Source organism: Stenella coeruleoalba (genome assembly GCF_951394435.1).
Source record: "Stenella coeruleoalba genome assembly, chromosome: 1".
NCBI classification, from domain to species: domain Eukaryota; kingdom Metazoa; phylum Chordata; class Mammalia; order Artiodactyla; family Delphinidae; genus Stenella; species Stenella coeruleoalba.
The window spans coordinates 43,801,960-43,819,504 of record NC_137169.1 but is presented as its reverse complement, the minus strand read 5'-3'; the positions used below and the strand labels follow the sequence as shown (position 1 = coordinate 43,819,504).

At 40.4% G+C, this 17,545-nt stretch overlaps 1 protein-coding gene across 1 annotated transcript in view; it reads right to left on the bottom strand.

Annotated features, from left to right (window-relative positions):
- Positions 1-17,125, bottom strand: part of ZYG11A (zyg-11 family member A, cell cycle regulator) — a gene marked incomplete at its 3' end in the record, with an annotated part of 56,209 nt that extends 39,084 nt beyond the window's left edge. Inside the window, exons 1-2 of the mRNA XM_079933807.1 lie at positions 16,812-17,125; positions 2,201-2,366 (exon numbers count right to left, since the gene is read on the bottom strand). Of these exons, the coding sequence (XP_079789933.1) occupies positions 2,201-2,366; positions 16,812-16,901 (256 nt within the window). The 5' untranslated portion in view covers positions 16,902-17,125. The remainder of the gene's footprint in view (positions 1-2,200; positions 2,367-16,811) is intronic.
- Positions 17,126-17,545: the final 420 nt, after the last annotated feature.

Here is a 17,545-nt window from a genome sequence, read left to right as displayed (position 1 = left end):
TAACAGGATCAAGAATAAAATACTTAGAAATAAATTTAACAAAGAGGTAAACTTATACCCATAAATTAGAAAACACTGTTGAAATAAATTAAAGATCTATTTTAAATAAATAGAAAGCTCTCCCATGCTCATGTATTAAGGATTTCAGATCGTTAAGATGGTAAAACACTGGTGAAAATAACTAAAGATGATCTAAATAAATAGAAAGACATCATATTCATGGATCAGAAGACTTAATGCTGTTAGGATGGCAATAATCCCCAAATTGATTGTACATATTTGATGCAATTCCTATTCAAATCCCAGCTGGACTGTTTGTAGAAATTGACAAGTCAATTCTCAAATTCACATGGAAATATCAGGAACCCAGAATAACCAAAACAATCCTGAAAAAGGTGAACAAAGTTGGAAGACTCACACTTAACAATTTCAAAACTCACTACAAAGCAAACAGTAATCAAGCTACTTGGTACTGACATAAGGATAGACACATCGATCAATGGAATAGAATTGAGAGTACAAAAATAAACCCATACATCAATGGTCAACTGATTTCCAACAAGGATGCCAAGACTATTCAACACAAAAAAAAGAACAGCCTTTTTAACAAATAGTGCTGGGACAACTGTATAGCCACATGCAAAATAATGAAGCTGGACCCTTACACCTCATGCCAAAAATTATTTCAAAATGGACCAAAGTACTAAACATAAGAGTGAAAGCAATGAAACTCTTAAAAGAAAATGTAGGTGTAAAATCTTTAGGACTTTGCAACGGCTTTGGCAATGGATTCTTAGATATGATACCAAAAGCATAAGCAACAAAAGATAAATTGGACTTCATCAAAATTAAAAACTTCTGTGAGTAAAAGGACACTATCAACTAAGTGAAAAGACAATCTATAGAATGGGAGAAAATAACTGCAAACCATGTTTGATGAGGGACATATCTTACAACTCAATAATAAAAGACAAATAACCTAATAAGAAATAGGCAAAAAATCTGAATAGAGCCTTCTCCAAAGAGAATAAACAAATGGCCAACAAGAACATGAAAAAATGCTCAATATAATTAGTCACTAGGGAAATGCAAATCAAAATCACAATAGATGCCACTTCACATCCACCAGGATGGCTATCAGAAAGTCAGATAACAAGTTTTGATGAGGATGTGGAGAAATCTGAACTCTTGTAACACTGCTGGTGGGAACATAAAACGGTGCAGCCACTTTGGAAAAGAGTTTGGAAGTTCCTCAGAAAGTTAAACACAGCAATTCCACTCCTGGGTATACACCCAAATCCAGCACTTCCATTTTATCCAGCAATTAATCCAGCAATTCCACTCCTGGGTATACACCCAAAAGAAATAAAAACATATGCCCACACACAAATGTGTACACTAATGTTTATAGTAGCATTATTTATAATAGCCAAAATGTAAAAACAACCCAATGTTCATCAACTGAGAAATGAATAAAAAGGGGTACATCAATACAGTGGGATATTATGCAGCCATAAAAATTCAGTCGTGATTGATGTTACAACATGGATGAACCTTGACAATACTATGTTGAGTGAAAGAAGCCAGACACAAGAGGCCACATGTTGAATGATTCCATTTATATTAAATGTTCAGAAAAGGCAAATCCGTACAGGTAGAAAGTAGATTATGACTGCTTAAAACTAGGGTGGAGTGGATAAGGAGATTTTTTTTAAGGTGATGAAAATTGACTGTGATGATGGCTGCACAAATCTGTGAATATACTAAAAAAATAAAAAAAATAACTGAATTGTATACTTTAAATGGATGAATTATACAGTATGTGAATTTTATCTCAATAATGTGTTACCCCCCAAAATTTTTCATTAAGAAAAAACTGTAACATTGCAAATTAAACATAGCTCTTTGAAAGCCCCACTACAATAGGAGGTAAAGGAAAAAAATTTAAAGGTTCATATTCACAAAGAAAAGAATGGGAGATGAGACTATAGCAAGAGCAGGGCAAGCCCAGATGTAAGACAATTTCCATCAAGGGATCCCAGAAAGATTCGGAGAACCAACCTCCACACAAATAAAATGGGAATAACTTCTGTATTTCTCACCGGGTTGCTGTGAGGAGCAAAACAGGAATTATATGTGAAAGTGCTTTTCAAATAGTAAAGTGCTATAAAAGTACACTATAAAGGAGCCTTATCATTACCTTGCCAAGTCATGACCCCAACGAATTGATCAGCTAATTCCTGAGGGAAACTCCAATGCTCCGGAAGACAAAGTGTTCCATCAGATCTTTCAGAACACAATTTCTCCAGGTTAGCAACCAGGACATTCAGGCAGATGTTGACCAAAGAGTAGGGAGACGCCTCCTCCTAGCAAACAAACCCCCAAAGAAATTTGTTAGAACACATCTATAAAAATACAACATAAAAGTGGTCATGCCATACATCAAACTACTTAATGAGGATATCTTAAGATACATTTTCCTCACTCTAATGATTTATATGTAATGAAACTACCTTATTCCAACTATTAACTGAATGGAAGACACTTCTATCTGTTGTAGCTTCTGCTGTATTTTTTAAAAAAATTAAGTTCTCTCAACCCTTCACTTATCTCCTGTTCTCTGCCAGCCACTGAAAATACAGGGATGAGTAAGATATAGTTCTAATCCTTTGGGAGCTAACAGTTTAGTGTGGAATACATCCAATAAATCTGACAATTTCATACAACATAAGGGACTAATCAAGCAGAAATCACATGGTCATTCATTCAACAAATATTTATTGAATGGTTACTACATGCCAGAGGATAAGAAGGCCTGCCTATTCCCACCCTCATAAGTGTTCACACTGTAAAACGTTGCTATACCCAGGAGGTTGCAGAAGAATTAGAACTGACAGATGTAAAACATCTTCTCTAAGAGACTAGCATTTGTTCATTCTACAAATATTTGAGGGACTTCCTGGTGGTCCAGTGGCTAGGACTCCATGTTCCCAATGCAGGGGCCCTGGGTTCGATCCCTAGTCAGCGAAGTAGATCCCACATGCCTCAACTAAGAGTTCGCATGTTGCAACTACGGATCCCACATGCTGCAACCACGACCCGGTGCAGCCAAATAAATAAATTTTTAAAAATATATATTTGAAAGGTATGGCACTCAGACATGAAGAGAGAGTGATTAGCCAGAGATTGCATTTTTGTCAAAGGTTTCAACATGCAATACATTCACTGACCTCCACCTCACTTTTAACTGATTGAATTCCCTCCATAGTCTGAAGTATAAATTACTCCTTTACACATATCCTCAACTCCTTGTTCCCTCTCCTCCATTACACTCTAAGACATTCTCCTGGAAGAACTTCACTGTTCACCTTTTTTATGGCAACACCCAGCAGCTAATCATCTATGAAGAGGGGAAGAGGGGACTTCCCTGGTGGTCCAGTGGTAAAGAATCCACCTTACCATGAAGGAGACCTGGGTTCGATCCCTGGTCAGGGAACTAAGATCCCACATGCCACGGGGCAATTAAGCCCACGCGCCACACCTACTGAGCTCCCACACCTCAACTAGAGCCCATGTATCCCAAACTACAGAGCTCACGTGCCCCAAACTACAGAGCCCACACACCCTGGAACCTGCAGGCCACAACTAGATAGAAGCCCGTGCACCACAATGAAAGATCCCACATGCCTCAATGAAGACCCTGTGTGCCGCAACTAAGACTCAACGCAGCCAAAAATAAATAAATAAATGTTTTTAAAAAAAAGAAGAAGAGGGGAAGAGTCACACAACATAGTATGTCATGGAAAATTCATAAACATTAACTTCAAATGAGCCCTCAGTAGCTGGAAATCCTTCAAGGTCTCTTTAGACAGGGCATTTTCTCACCATCAGGCAAGAATTATTTCATGCCTTCTACTTGTTCCTCAAACCCATTTCATGCTGGTAACAGAATCTGACTCACTTCAGTGAGAAAAATGAAGCCACCTCACCATCAAATTTAGTTTGGAACTGCATGCATCTTTTCCTTGGTCTCCTCTTATACGGAAAACATGTACCTCCTTGCAAAGACCAACACTTCCACGTGTGCTGGCTGGATTTCATCCCTCCTGCCTTAGCCCCTCCTTGTTATTTCTTCATTCATGCACATCTTCAAACTCTCCTTCTCAAATGGATCATTCTTTTTTTTTTTTTTGGCCAGGCCACACAGCTTGCGGGATCTTAGTACCCTGAGCAGGAACTGAACCTGAGCCCAGGCAGTGAAAGCACCAAGTCCTAACCTCTGGACCACCAGGGAATTCCCATCAAATGGATCACCCTTTTTTTTTTTTCCAATAAATTTATTTATTTTTGGCTATGTTGGGTCTTCATTGCTGTGGTGGGCTTTCTCTAGTTGCGGTGAGCGGAGGTTTCTCTTCGTTGCAGTGTGCGGGCTTCTCATTGCAGTGGTTTCTCTTGTTGCAGAGTACAGGCTCTAGGCACACAGGCCTCAGTAGTTGTGGCACGCGGGCTTCAGCAGTTGTGGCACTGGGCTCAGCAGTTGTGGCTCGTGGGCTCTAGAGTGCAGGCTCAGTAGTTGTGGCACACAGGCTTAGTTTCTCAGCAGCATGTGGGATCTTCCCAGACCAGGGCTCGAACCTGTGTCCCCTGCACTGACAGGCGGATTCTTAACCACTGCGCCACCAGGGAAGCCCCTGGATCACTCTTAACATACAATTTATGCTCTATTATTTGCCTTAAAAACAAAAGCCTTCTGTTGACCCCCACATCCTCTTCAACCATATTTCTTCAGTAAGTTTACTCTGCACGCTGTAATCACTATCCTGTTATTCATTTTTGTTTTTCTTTTAACCGCGGTATAATTTACATATAGCAAAAAAATTACTTTTTGGTGTAGTTAGTTCAACGAGTTTTGACTGATGCATACAGTCGTGTACTACCACCATAATAAAGATATAGAACAGTTCCATGACCCAAAAATTCTCTAGTGTCCCTTTGCAGACAATCCCTCCCACCAACCCCAAGCAACCACTTATCTTCGTTCTGTCCCCAGTGTTCTGCCTTCTCCAAAATGTCATATAAGTAGAATCATTAAGTAACTGGGCCTTTTGAATCTGACATCTTTCATTTTGCATAATGCATTTAACAAAGATTCATCTGTGTTGCTACATGTTTTCGTAATTCGTTCCTTTTTATTGCTGAGAAGCATTCCACTGCAATGAATATACCACAATTTCTTTATTCACCAACTGAAGGGCATCTGGATTACTTGAAGTTTTTGACAATTTTGAATAAAGCTGCTATAACTATTCACAAAGTCTTGTGGGAACACAGTTTTCATTTTTCTTGGGTAGTTACCTAAAAATGGGATTCCTGGGTCCCTGGAATTCAACACTTCCTACATGTTAAGCATGTATTTAACTTTACATAACAGAGTGCTAACCCGTTCTTAGAATGTGACTGTACTATTTTGCATTCCCAAAAGAACATATGAGAGTTTCAACTGCTCCAAATCCTCGCCATTTCAGAATTCATGTCAGAAAGGAGCCAACAAAGCAAAAAAATTCCCTGAAACAGTCTCAGCGGACTTTTACTTGGGTCTCATACCCAGAATTGGTTCATATGCCCATGTGAAAATGGAAATTCTGCTTCCTGTGGGTAATTTCTCTAGATCTATCTTCCAGGTTACTATTTCTTTATTCTGTGGCATTTAGTTCTTCATTGTTGAATTGTATATTGTTCTTTTTTCATTTTTATTTCATCTTTTATTTCTTTAATAAATTTTAAATACTTATTTTATACTGTTTTGGTAATACCATTTTCTGAAGTCCCTGGGAATCTAATTCTGTTAGTTATTGATTCTGTTGATTTTTTTAAGATTTTTTTTTTAATGTGGACCATTTTTAAAGTCTTTATTAAGTTTGTTTCAATATTGCTTCTGCTTTACGTTTTGGTTTTCTGGCTGTGAGGCATGTGGGATCTTAGCTCCCTGACCAGGGACTGAACCTGCACCCCCTGCATTGGAAGGCAAAGTCTTAACCATTGGACCACCAGGGAAGTCCCTCTGTTGACTCTTAATCATAGAGGTTCATGTTTTATAATTTAAGATTGTGAGCTAATTTTTTTTTTTTTAAGGCCACACAGCATGGCATACAGGATCTTAGTTCCCTGACCAGGGATCGAACCCATGCCCCCTGCATTGGGAGTGCAGAGTCTTAACCACTGGACTGTCAGGGAAGTCCATGAGCTAATCTTTAGTGAGAGTTTACTAGACTCCTGTGAAGCCTGGGAAGAAGATATGTCACATCAGAGAGATTATGCTAAATGCCACTTACTTAGGAGCATCACCAGGGGCCATTTTGATAATTTCTCAGCTACACATTTCCTGAACCAAGCTAGAAATGTCAGTGAAAACCCTTAGTCTGTATGAGGACAGACCTGTCATAGCAAATTTTTAGGACATATTTTTCTCACTCAAAATCCAAGCCAAAACTGACAAGCTTCCCTGTTTCCCTTTCCCGTAAGCAGATTGTTTTAGACCTACCATTTCACTGAAGTATAACCAGGCTTTGTCAACCCATGTTTACATATACACATATATATGTATATATTACAGTTCACAGTCTCCATTCAAACTTCCCGCCAGCTTTTGGCAAATGTCTAGTCTCTAATCTTTGGTTATTTTAGGGCCTGCTTACAGTGGCGATTTCCAGCTTCTTTGAATTGGGTGGGGATGCTCGGGATTTTCCTTACTTTGCATTTGAAAGTGTTTGTTATATTTTATCCAGAATATTTCCTTTTAAGACTTTATGACATTATTTGCCATATTATTGGACATGGCAGCCTCGTTTTCAAAATACAGTAAAGGGGACTTCCCTGGTGGTGCAGTGGTTAAGACTCCATGCTCCCAATGCTGGAGGCCGGGGTTCAATCCCTGTCAGGGAACTAGATCCCACATGCATGCTGCAACTAAGAGTTCACATGTCACAACTAAGGAGCCCATGTGCTGCAACTAAAGACCCAGCAAAAGCAAATAAATATTTTTTAAATACAGTAAAGATTAAATCCATATAAAAGATGTTTAGAACATATGTAAAATATTTAAATAATATAATAAAATATAAAACAATATAAATATTTTTAGATATGGGGATATATGTATATGTATAGCTGATTCACTTTGTTATAGAGCAGAAATTAACACACCACTGTAAAGCAATTATACTCCAATAAAGATGTTAAAGATAAATAAATAGGGGGCTTCCCTGGTGGCGCAGTGGTTGAGAGTGCGCCTGCCGATGCAGGGGACACAGGTTCGTGCCCAGGTCTGGGAAGATCCCACATGCCGCGGAGCGGTTGGGCCCGGGAGCCATGGCTGCTGAGCCTGCGCGTCCGGAGCCTGTCTCCGCAACGGGAGAGGCCACAACAGTGAGAGGCCCACGTACCGCAAATAAATAAATAAATAGATAGATAGATAGATAAATAAATAAATAATAAAAATAAAAAGAACTCGAACACAGTAAAACATATATATATATAAATACTTTTAAAACATTCTTGTATTCACCACACAGCTTAAATAGAATATACCAAATTTTTGAAGTTCCTTGTATACCCTTCCCTGATGCTACTCCTCATCCCTTCACCCAGAGGTAATCATTATCCTGAATACTGTTTAGTTCTGCATGTTTTTGAACTTTATATAAATAGAATTATACTACAGTATTCTGTTACTGGTTTTTGATTTATAAATCAGTAGCATGTTTTAGAGATTGATTTCCCATCAAGACCACTAATGACTAACGACTCTGCCTCTATAATATCTAACTACTGATTACATGATTCTAAATATTATCTATAAATCCAATGAATTCTAGATTACTACCTCTAGGTCAGATCTCTCTTTAAGCCACAGTGTTAGATAACCAGTTGTCTCCTTGACATATCTACTTAACTGTGTCACAAATACTTCAAACTCACCATGTATGAAACTGAACTTCCCCGGTCTTTCCCTACTCAGTAAACAGCATCACATCTACTCAGCTGCTTAATCTTTACTGACATTTCCTTACCCTTAATCAACATCCCACACAAGACAGACATCCAATAAATTAGCAAATCCTGTTGGTTCTACTTGTGCCAGACATCTTCCATTTGCTACCTACCTCACACCCAGACCCACTCCTTAATCTTCTCTACCTCTACTCTGAGGTGACTTGTGTGGAATCACTTCAGATAATTTCCCCAGCTCTTTCTCTTTTAAAGTACCCTGGGCTGGCTATGTCTCCCTCATCACTCCTCTAAAATCAGTCCTCTCTCCTGCTACTGACTAAAGGTTTGCATTCTTCTGAAGTTTTTTTTTTTTTTAATATTTATTTATTTATTTGGCTGCACCAGGTCTTACTTATGGCACGCGGGATCTCCATTGCCACCTGCAAGATATTCATTACAGCATGCGGGATCTTTAGTTCCGCATGTGAGATCTTCAGTTGAGGCCAGTGGGACCTTCACTTGTGGCCTGCAGGCTCTTAGTTGCAGCATGTGGGATCTAGTTCCCTGACCAGGAATTGAACCCAGGCCTCCTGCATTGGGTCGTGGAGTCTTAACCACTGCACCACCAGGAAAGTCCCCCCAAAATTCTTATGTTGAAATCTAACCTCTAATTTGATGATATCTGGAGGGAGGAACCTCAGGAAGTCATTAGGTCACGAGGGTGAAGCCCTCACTGAATGGAAGTAGTGCCCCTATCAGAGAGACCCCAGAGAGTTCCCTTGTCCTTTCTGCCATGTGAGAACACGGTAAAAAGATGTATATGAACCAGGAATTGGGCTCTCACCAGACACCAAATCCCCAGCACCTTGATCTTGGACTTCCTAGCTTCCAGAACAGTGAGAAATAAATTTGTGTTGTTTATAAGTCACCCAGTCTACAGTATTTTAGTTATAGCGGCCCAGATGAACTAAGATATTCCTTCTGAGAGGTCCTTTGGGCCTAGGGGTGGCAATAGCTACTGTTACTGGACATTGAGTAGTATATTATTGTGGTTTTCCATACCTCTCCCTTATCTTTGGAAGTAGTCCCTTAATTAAACTCTCATTAAATTATCCCTATTCTGAATGTGTCATCTATTTCCTGCTGTGAGTATGACTGTTAAACCTCCCAAATAAATTTCTAGTTCATCCCCTTCTTTCTAGCTCCACTACTAATTTCTAATCCAAGTCACTACCATATCTTTTCCTAGAATACTAAAAAACTGCAAATTAGTTTCTCTACTTTCACTCTTAATCCTTTTCCAATCCATCTCTACCCAGAGTTTAGACTCATCATTTCTAAAATATAAACAGTACTATATAACTCTCCTAATGAACATGCTTTAATGGGTACAAGGTAAAAAAACAAAACAAAACAAAAGCTGCATTTTATATACAACTGACAATTAATCGGAAAATTAAATTTAAAAAATTTACAATAGCATTTTTGTTTTCTTTTGATTTGATTTTTGGCCACACCATGTGGCATGCGAGATCTTAGTTCCCCAACCATGGATCAAACCCGTGCCCCCTGCGCTTGGGAGCGCAGAGTCTTAACCACTGGGCTGCCAGGGAATTCCCCACAATAGCACTTTAAAAACCTCAGTGGGGACTTCCCTGGCGATCTAGTGGTAAAGAATCTGCCTTCTGGGCTTCCCTGGTGGCACAGTGGTTGAGAGTCCGCCTGCCGATGCAGGGGACACGGGTTCGTGACCCGGTCCGGGAGGATCCCACATGCTGCAGAGCAGTTGGGCCTGTGAGCCATGGCCACTGAGCCTGCGCGTCTGGAGCCTGTGCTCTGCAACGGGAGAGGCCACAACAGTGAGAGGTCCGCGTACCGCAAAAAAAAAAAAAAAAAAAAAAAAAAGAATCCGCCTTCCAATGCAGGGGACCAGGGTTCGATCCCTGGTCAGGGAACTAGGATCCCGCATGCCACAACTACTGAACTTGAGCGTCTCAACAAGAAAGCCTGTGTGCCCCAAACTACAGAGCCCACGTGCCCTGGAGCCTTTGTGCCACAACCAGAGAGAGAAAACCTGCATGCCACAACTAGAGAGAAGCCCGTGCACCGCAATGAAAGATCCTGCATGACTCAATGAAGATCGTGTGGGCTTCCCTGGTGGCGCAGTGATTGAGAGTCCGCCTGCCGATGCAGGGGACACGGGTTCGTCCCCCGGTCCGGGAAGATCCCACATGCCACGGAGCGGCTGGGCCCGTGAGCCATGGCTGCTGAGCCTGCACGTCCGGAGCCTGTGCTCCGCAACGGGAGAGGCCACAACAGTGAGACCCGCATACCGCAAAAAAAAGAAAAAAAAAAAAAAGATCATGTGTGCTGCAACTAAGACCCAATGCAGACAAAATAAATAAATAATAAATTTTTAAAAAATAATTGAACAAAAATTTAAAAATTAAAACCTCAGGGAATTCCCTGGCGGTCCAGTGATTAGGAATATGTACTTCCACTGCTGGGAGCACGAATACAATCCCTGATCAGGGAACTAAGGACCCACATGCCCCAAGGCATGGTCCCCCCTAAAAAAAAATCTGTTTTAAAAACCTCACATATAGGCCTGACTCAGGAAGACGACAAAAATCTAAATACAATAGTATCCATAAAGTTTAGCTTACAATAAAATATGGTAAGAATCAGGACAGAAAATAAAATTAGTCAACAGAAACAGACCCAGGGAATCCCCTGGAGGTCCAGTGGTTAGGACTCGTGCTTTCACTTTCACTGCCTAGGGTGCGGGTTCAATCCCTGGTCAGGGAACTGAGATCCCACAAGCTGTGCAATGCCAGGAAGGGAGGGGGGAGGAAGGAACCCAGAAATAACATAATTAGCAGACAAGAACTTTAAAACAGATATTATAATTCATGGATATAGAGGAGAATATGAATATAATGAGGGAATAAATATGCAATCTCAACACAGAAGTGCAAGATCTGAAAAAGACCCAAATGGAACTTTCAGAGTTGAAAAATACATTATTTAATGTAAACAACACATTAGATGATATTATCAACAGATTAGATACTACAAAATTAAAGATAAGTGAAGTTGAAGGTAGCACAATAGAAACTATCTAAACTGAAACAGAAAAAGTCTGGGAAAAAAAAAGTGGAGAATCATAGAACTCCAAGGGACAACCTTAAGCAGTTTAATACAAATGTATAATTAAAACTCCAGAAGAGAGGAGTTATTGGGGAAGAAAAAATATTTTAAGAAATAATGGTCAAGGAGGACAATATCCTACACTTGGAATCTATGAAATTATTTTACAGTGTAATATTTATTGAATTACACAGTTAATTCACCAGGTACAAAGAACAACAAACTTAATAGCTTTCTTTTTTAAAAAGTCAAAAAATATTGACTTTAGATACAAAATATAAACCCACTGATCCCAGAAGCAAAAATGGACCCAAAGTGAAATAAACAAAAGATACCACAACATAATAAATGTCTAGAAACCAACAATAAAGAGAAAAACCTTAAGACTGGGGGAGGGGGGAACCAGAGGTAATGTGGACACAGTTTAAAAAAAAAAAAAAGGAAGTATGACCACTAAATTTTCATCAGAAGCAATACTAGCCAGAAGACAATGAAATAACATTTTCAGGGATTTCCCTGGTGGGCCAGCGGTTACGACTCCACGCTCCCAATGCAGGGGGCCCAGGTTTGATCCGTGGTCAGGGAACTAGACCCCATGTGCCACAACTAAGAGTTAGAATGCCACAACTAAAGATGTCGCATGCCACAACTAAGAACCAGTGCAGCCAAATAAATAAATATTAAAAAAAAAAGAAAAACTAAGTGCAATGAAAATATCTTTCAGAAATAAAAGTAAAATAAAGACATTTTCAGACTTTTCTTCTTATTTCCTAATTCCTTTAAGAAATAATTGATTGATCAAAGAAAAAGTAAAAACAATATATTGTGCAATTTCTAACATGGAGAAGTAAAATGTATTATTTCAAAAGTACAAAGTACAGGAAAGAGGTTAGAAAATGAAAGAATACTGTTGTAAGGTGAAGCGATATATTTAAAAGTAGACTGTGGTAAGTCAAACATGTATATTTTAAAACCTGGAGCTGTGACTCTCAAACTTAGAACCCCTTTATACTCTTAAAAATTGTATTACATCTTTCAACATTTTCTGCATTAAAACTAAGACATCTTTAAAATATGTATTAATTCATTTAGAAATAATAAAAGTTAAAATAAAAATCAAATGTTGACACAAAGAACATTTTTTTTTTTTTTTGGCCACACCGTGTGGCTTGCAGGATCTTAGTTCCCAGACCAGGGATTGAACCCTGGCCTCGGCAGTAAAAGCACCAAGTCCTAACCACTGGACCTCCAGGGAATTCCCAAGAAAGAACATTTTTTTAAAACAGCTATATTTTCAAAAAGAATTTTTAAAAGTTTAGTGACAACGGCAGCACTGTTTTACATTTTTGCAAATTTCATTAATGTGTGACTTAATGAAAGAGAATGCAGTCTTAGAGACCCCAGAGGTCTTGAGTCCACATTTAAAAACTGCTATCTTTGAGTGACAATTAAAGAGAGTTGGGGTGGGGCAGGGAAAGGAGAGGAACAGAACTAGTAAGTCAACAGAAGAGATAAAATGAAACTTTAAAAATACTCAACTGAGGGAATTCCCTGGCAGTCCAGTGGTTAGGACTCCATGCTTTCACTTCTGAGGGTGCAAATTCAATCCCTGGTCGCAGAACTAAGGTTCCGCAAGCTGCGCAGCATGGCCACAAAATATATATGTGTATACTCAGTTGAAAAGAAGCCAGGCAAAGGAGAAACACGACAACAAACACATAGGACAAATAGAACACAAACAGCAACTTAAACACAACAATTTTGATAATTATATTTACTCTAATTTAAAAGGCACAGATTGTCAAACTGGATTAAAAAAGCAAGCCTGCTGTTTACAAGAGATGGGCTTTAAACAACACAGCATTGTTTAAAAAACACTAACCATACGGACCCTGGAGTGACTATGTTAATGTCAGAAAAAGAAGCCTTCAGGAAAAGAATATTATCAGAAATCAAGATGGACATTTCATAATGATAAAAGGATGAATTCATCAAGAAGACATAATTCCTAATGTATATGCACTTACTAACAGCTTCAAAGTTCATAAAGTAAAAACTGAAAGAATAAACAGAAAAATTGATGATTACAGTTGGAAGTTAACACTTGTCTTCAGCAACTGATAAAAACAAGTAGATGGAAAATGAATAAGAATATAGATTAACATTGGGAAATCCCTGGCAGTCCAGTGCTTAGGACTCTGCGCTTCCACTGCAGGGGGCACAGGTTGGATCCCTGGTAGAGGAACTAAGATCCTGCATGCCACACTGTGTGGCCAAAAAAAAAAATGAATATAGATTAACATTCTCAATCAACTTGACCTGACATTCATAGAATACTATACCCAACTACAGAACACATACTCCTTTTAAGTGCACATGAACATGCACCAAGGTAGATAATATCTGAGCCATAAAACAAATCTCAATAAATATAAATGGATTGAAATCATAGAGCATGTTTTCTGACAACAATGTATTTGCATTAAACAAAAAGATATGTGGAACATCCCCAACTATTTGGGAATTAGGCAGTACACTTCTAAATATCCCATGGGTCAAAGAAGGACTCTTAACAGTACTTATAAAGTATTTTTAACAATATATCAAAATTTATGAGCACTTCCCCCAAGAAGTAGATATAGTTTAAAACCTTCCCTCAGGGGGAGGGATAAATTGGGAGTTTAAGATTGACATAACACACTACTATATTTAAAACAGATAACCAACAAGGACCTACTGTATAGCACAGGAAACTCTGCTCAATATATTCTGTAATAACCTAAAGAGGAAAAGAATTTGAAAAAGAATAGATATATGTATAACTGAATCACTTTGCTGTACACCTGAAACTAACACAACATTGTAAATCAACTATAGTCCAATATAAAATAAAAATTAAAAAATAAAATAAAATAAAATAAAATAAATTTTTTTTAAAATCCCCCAAAGAAATTAAAGTCTCAGTGGTTTCACTGGTGAATTCTGTTAAACATCTAAGGAATAAATAATACCAATATCCCACAAACTCAAAAAACTGAATAGGGAACACTTCCCAACTCATATTTTAAGGCCAACATTATCTAGATACTAAAACCAGATAATTTTTTTTTTTTTTTTTTTGCCCTTGCCGCGTGGCTTGTGGGATCTTAGTTCCTAGACTAGGGATCAAACCCGGGCCCACAGCAGTGAAAACGCAGAGTCCTAACCACTGGACCACCAGGGAATTCCCAGATAAAATATTTTTGAAGAGCAATTTGCCTCATAAACATGGACATAAACAATATTTCAAAAATATTAGCAATAGAATTCTTCGATATATAAAAATAATACATCATGACCAGGTGGTGTTTATTCCTACAATGTAAAGTTAAATTCACAATCAATAAAATCCAGCACATTAACACAATAAAGAACAAAAACATCTTATTAAATGCTGAAGAAGCACTGAACAAAATTCAACACACATTCATGATTTAAAAAAACAAAAACAGGGCTTCCCTGGTGGCGCAGTGGTTGAGAGTCCGCCTGCTGATGCAGGGGACATGGGTTCGTGCCCCGGTCTGGGAGGATCCCACATGCCGCGGAGCGGCTGGGCCTGTGAGCCATGGCCGCTGAGCCTGCGCGTCCGGAGCCTGTGCTCCGCAACGGGAGAGGCCACAACAGTGAGAGGCCCGCGTACCACACACACAAAAAAAACTCATTAAACTAGGAATAGAAGAAAAATTCCTTAATTTGACAAAGGGCATCTAACGGAAAAACCTACAGCCAGTATCATACTTGGAGGTGAAAGATCTAGAACAATACAAATATGTCTATTCTCACCACTTCTACATTCTACAAAAGGTCCTAGAAAATGCATTTTAAAAAAAAGAAAATAAAAAGCACAGACTGAAAGAGAATAAGTAAAGCTGCCTTTATTTGCAGATGACAGATTGTAAAGAAAATCTTAAGAAATCTTAAAAAAACTGGAGAAAATAGGTGGCTTTAGCGAAGTTGTAGGATACAAGATCAATATACCCCCCAAATTATAAACTGTTAAAAAGTATTTACAGAGCTTCCCTGGTGGCGCAGTGGTTGAGAGTCCACCTGCCGATGCAGGGGACACAGGTTTGTGCCCCGGTCCGGGAAGATCCCACATGCCGCGGAGCGGCTGGGCCCGTGAGCCATGGCCGCTGAGCCTGCGCGTCTGGAGCCTGTGCTCCGCAATGGGAGAGGCCACAACAGTGAGAGGCCCGCGTACCGCAAAAAAAAAAAAAAAAAAAAAAAAGTATTTACAGTACTACCAAAAACAGGGATAAATTTAACAAAATATGTAAAAGACCTTTACAGCAAAAACTACAAAACACTGCTAAATAAAATTAAAAACAGCATAGAGAAATATATCTAAAGGAAAAGTATTCATGCATTGTACAACTTTTAAAATTAATTAAAAATAAAATCTTAACCAAAAAAACGAGTGTACACAGTACAGTATGGAACCAGACAGAAAATGGATTATTAGTCTGATCACTTTTCTAAAGAAAACCTTGTTTTTCAATTCCAGTCAGCGCCAACAAAAAATGTGCTTGATACGCTGTATCAGTACATACATTAAAAACGCAGCTTTTCCATTAGCTACAAACAAATTTACAAATTATTTAGGCAGCTTTCAAAAGTGAGTCCAAAAGGGTCTACAGGAATACAGGCTAGATCTTTGAAGGACACAAAAGCCAACACGGCGTCAGCGTGTAAAGTACAACCTCAATCAGGATACTTCCTTCCCCCCCCCCCCCATACTAATTGTGGGTTGAGCGTTCATTAGATTTTGAGTTCTAAGAGCGGTAGCCCTTGGGATGTTGTAGAACATGGAGTCTGACATCAGAACAACTGATGTCAGGCTCCAGATCATTAGAAAGTCAAGGAACGGTTCTCAATTTCCCTATACACCAGTAAAATGCCTACAAAAAAATCCGAGATTACTCTAGAAATGCAATACCTGACACACAGTAGGCGCCAAATACAAACTCTTTTGGTTTGCATTTTACTCAGTTTAGTCTAACAGGCATTCCGACGGAAAAGAGAGGGAAACAAACACGTGGAATTTAAGGAATTTCAGTCTTCCGGGCTCCAGTGCCCCCCGCCGGGCTCAGAAGGTCTTTCCTGTTAACGATCCCGGGACCTACAGGTCACGGCCTCTGGGAAGCAACAGATCCCCAACACACGGGGAACGGTCGAGGTTTGAGGTATTTGGGTGCATCATGACAAAAAGCGCCACCGTCTACTACGGGCCAAGTCTAAAGCCATGCCCAGCACTTACGTCTACATTTACACCACCCTGCAAAATAGCTGCCGCCCTCGCAGGCACAGTTGAGAATCAGAGACCTGAGCAGGGGACTCGCCCAAGGTCACGCGGGAGGCGGGACTCATCCCGCCGCCCCTCCTCTCAGCTGCGCAGGGTCTGCTCGCTCGGCTCCAAGGCTGGAACGCCCTGGGAGGAAAACTCTTCTCCGGCATGCACTTCCCATAAAAGATAGGAGCCTGGCAGGGGGCTCAGCCTCTTCAGACTTTACCCCCGCGTCGGTCAAACGAGCCAACAAGTGCCTCAACACAGTCCCCGACGACTCGCCGTGCTCGCCAGGGGCCTGGCGTCCCACCTAGGCTCGCGTTCCCCCCTCCCCCTCCCCGGTGCTCACCTGCGCTACGCCGCAGCCCAGGTCGTCCTTATGAGCGTCCGGAGGGACGATAGTCCGGGGCGAGAGGCCTGGGTGCAAGAAGTGAACCATGGCGAGCCCCGCCGGAGAGGCGTCGAGGAGAGAGCGGCCGTCGAGCGGGCCCGGATCCCGCGAGAGGTGGTCTCGACCGGCACCGGAAAGCAGCTGAACAGCGCCCGCTCGGCGGGCAGGCACTCTGCGCTCTTGCGGAAGGTTTGGGCTTTTGTAAAGCACTCGTCCGCCGCAGACCCCGCCCCCAGGACGGCCTTCCCCACCCACACCGGGCCGACCACCCCTCCATGCCTTGAGGGCCCAACAGCCCTTCTTCCGCCTTTTTGACGCTCCAGAGACCAACCTTAAGCCTTCCGAACCACTCGCCCAACTCCTACACATCCCTCTGAGACCGTCTCCCTCCAACCGACACCATAGGGCTAGGTACCACATTCTTGTCGCCGGTCAAAGGCATGGCCATGGACCAGCTCTGTGGAGTTGGGAAATAGAATGTGGTGGGCCCTCCGTGTCCCCAGGGACATTGGTTTCAGGATCCACCATATGCAAATCCTCTGAAACTGAAGTACCTTATATAATAATGGTGTAACATTTGCATTATAACCTAGGCACCTTGTCCACTATACTTCAAATCACCTCTAGAGTGCTTATACTAATACAATGTAAATGCTGTGTAAATAGCGGCTGGTACTGGCAAATTCAACTTT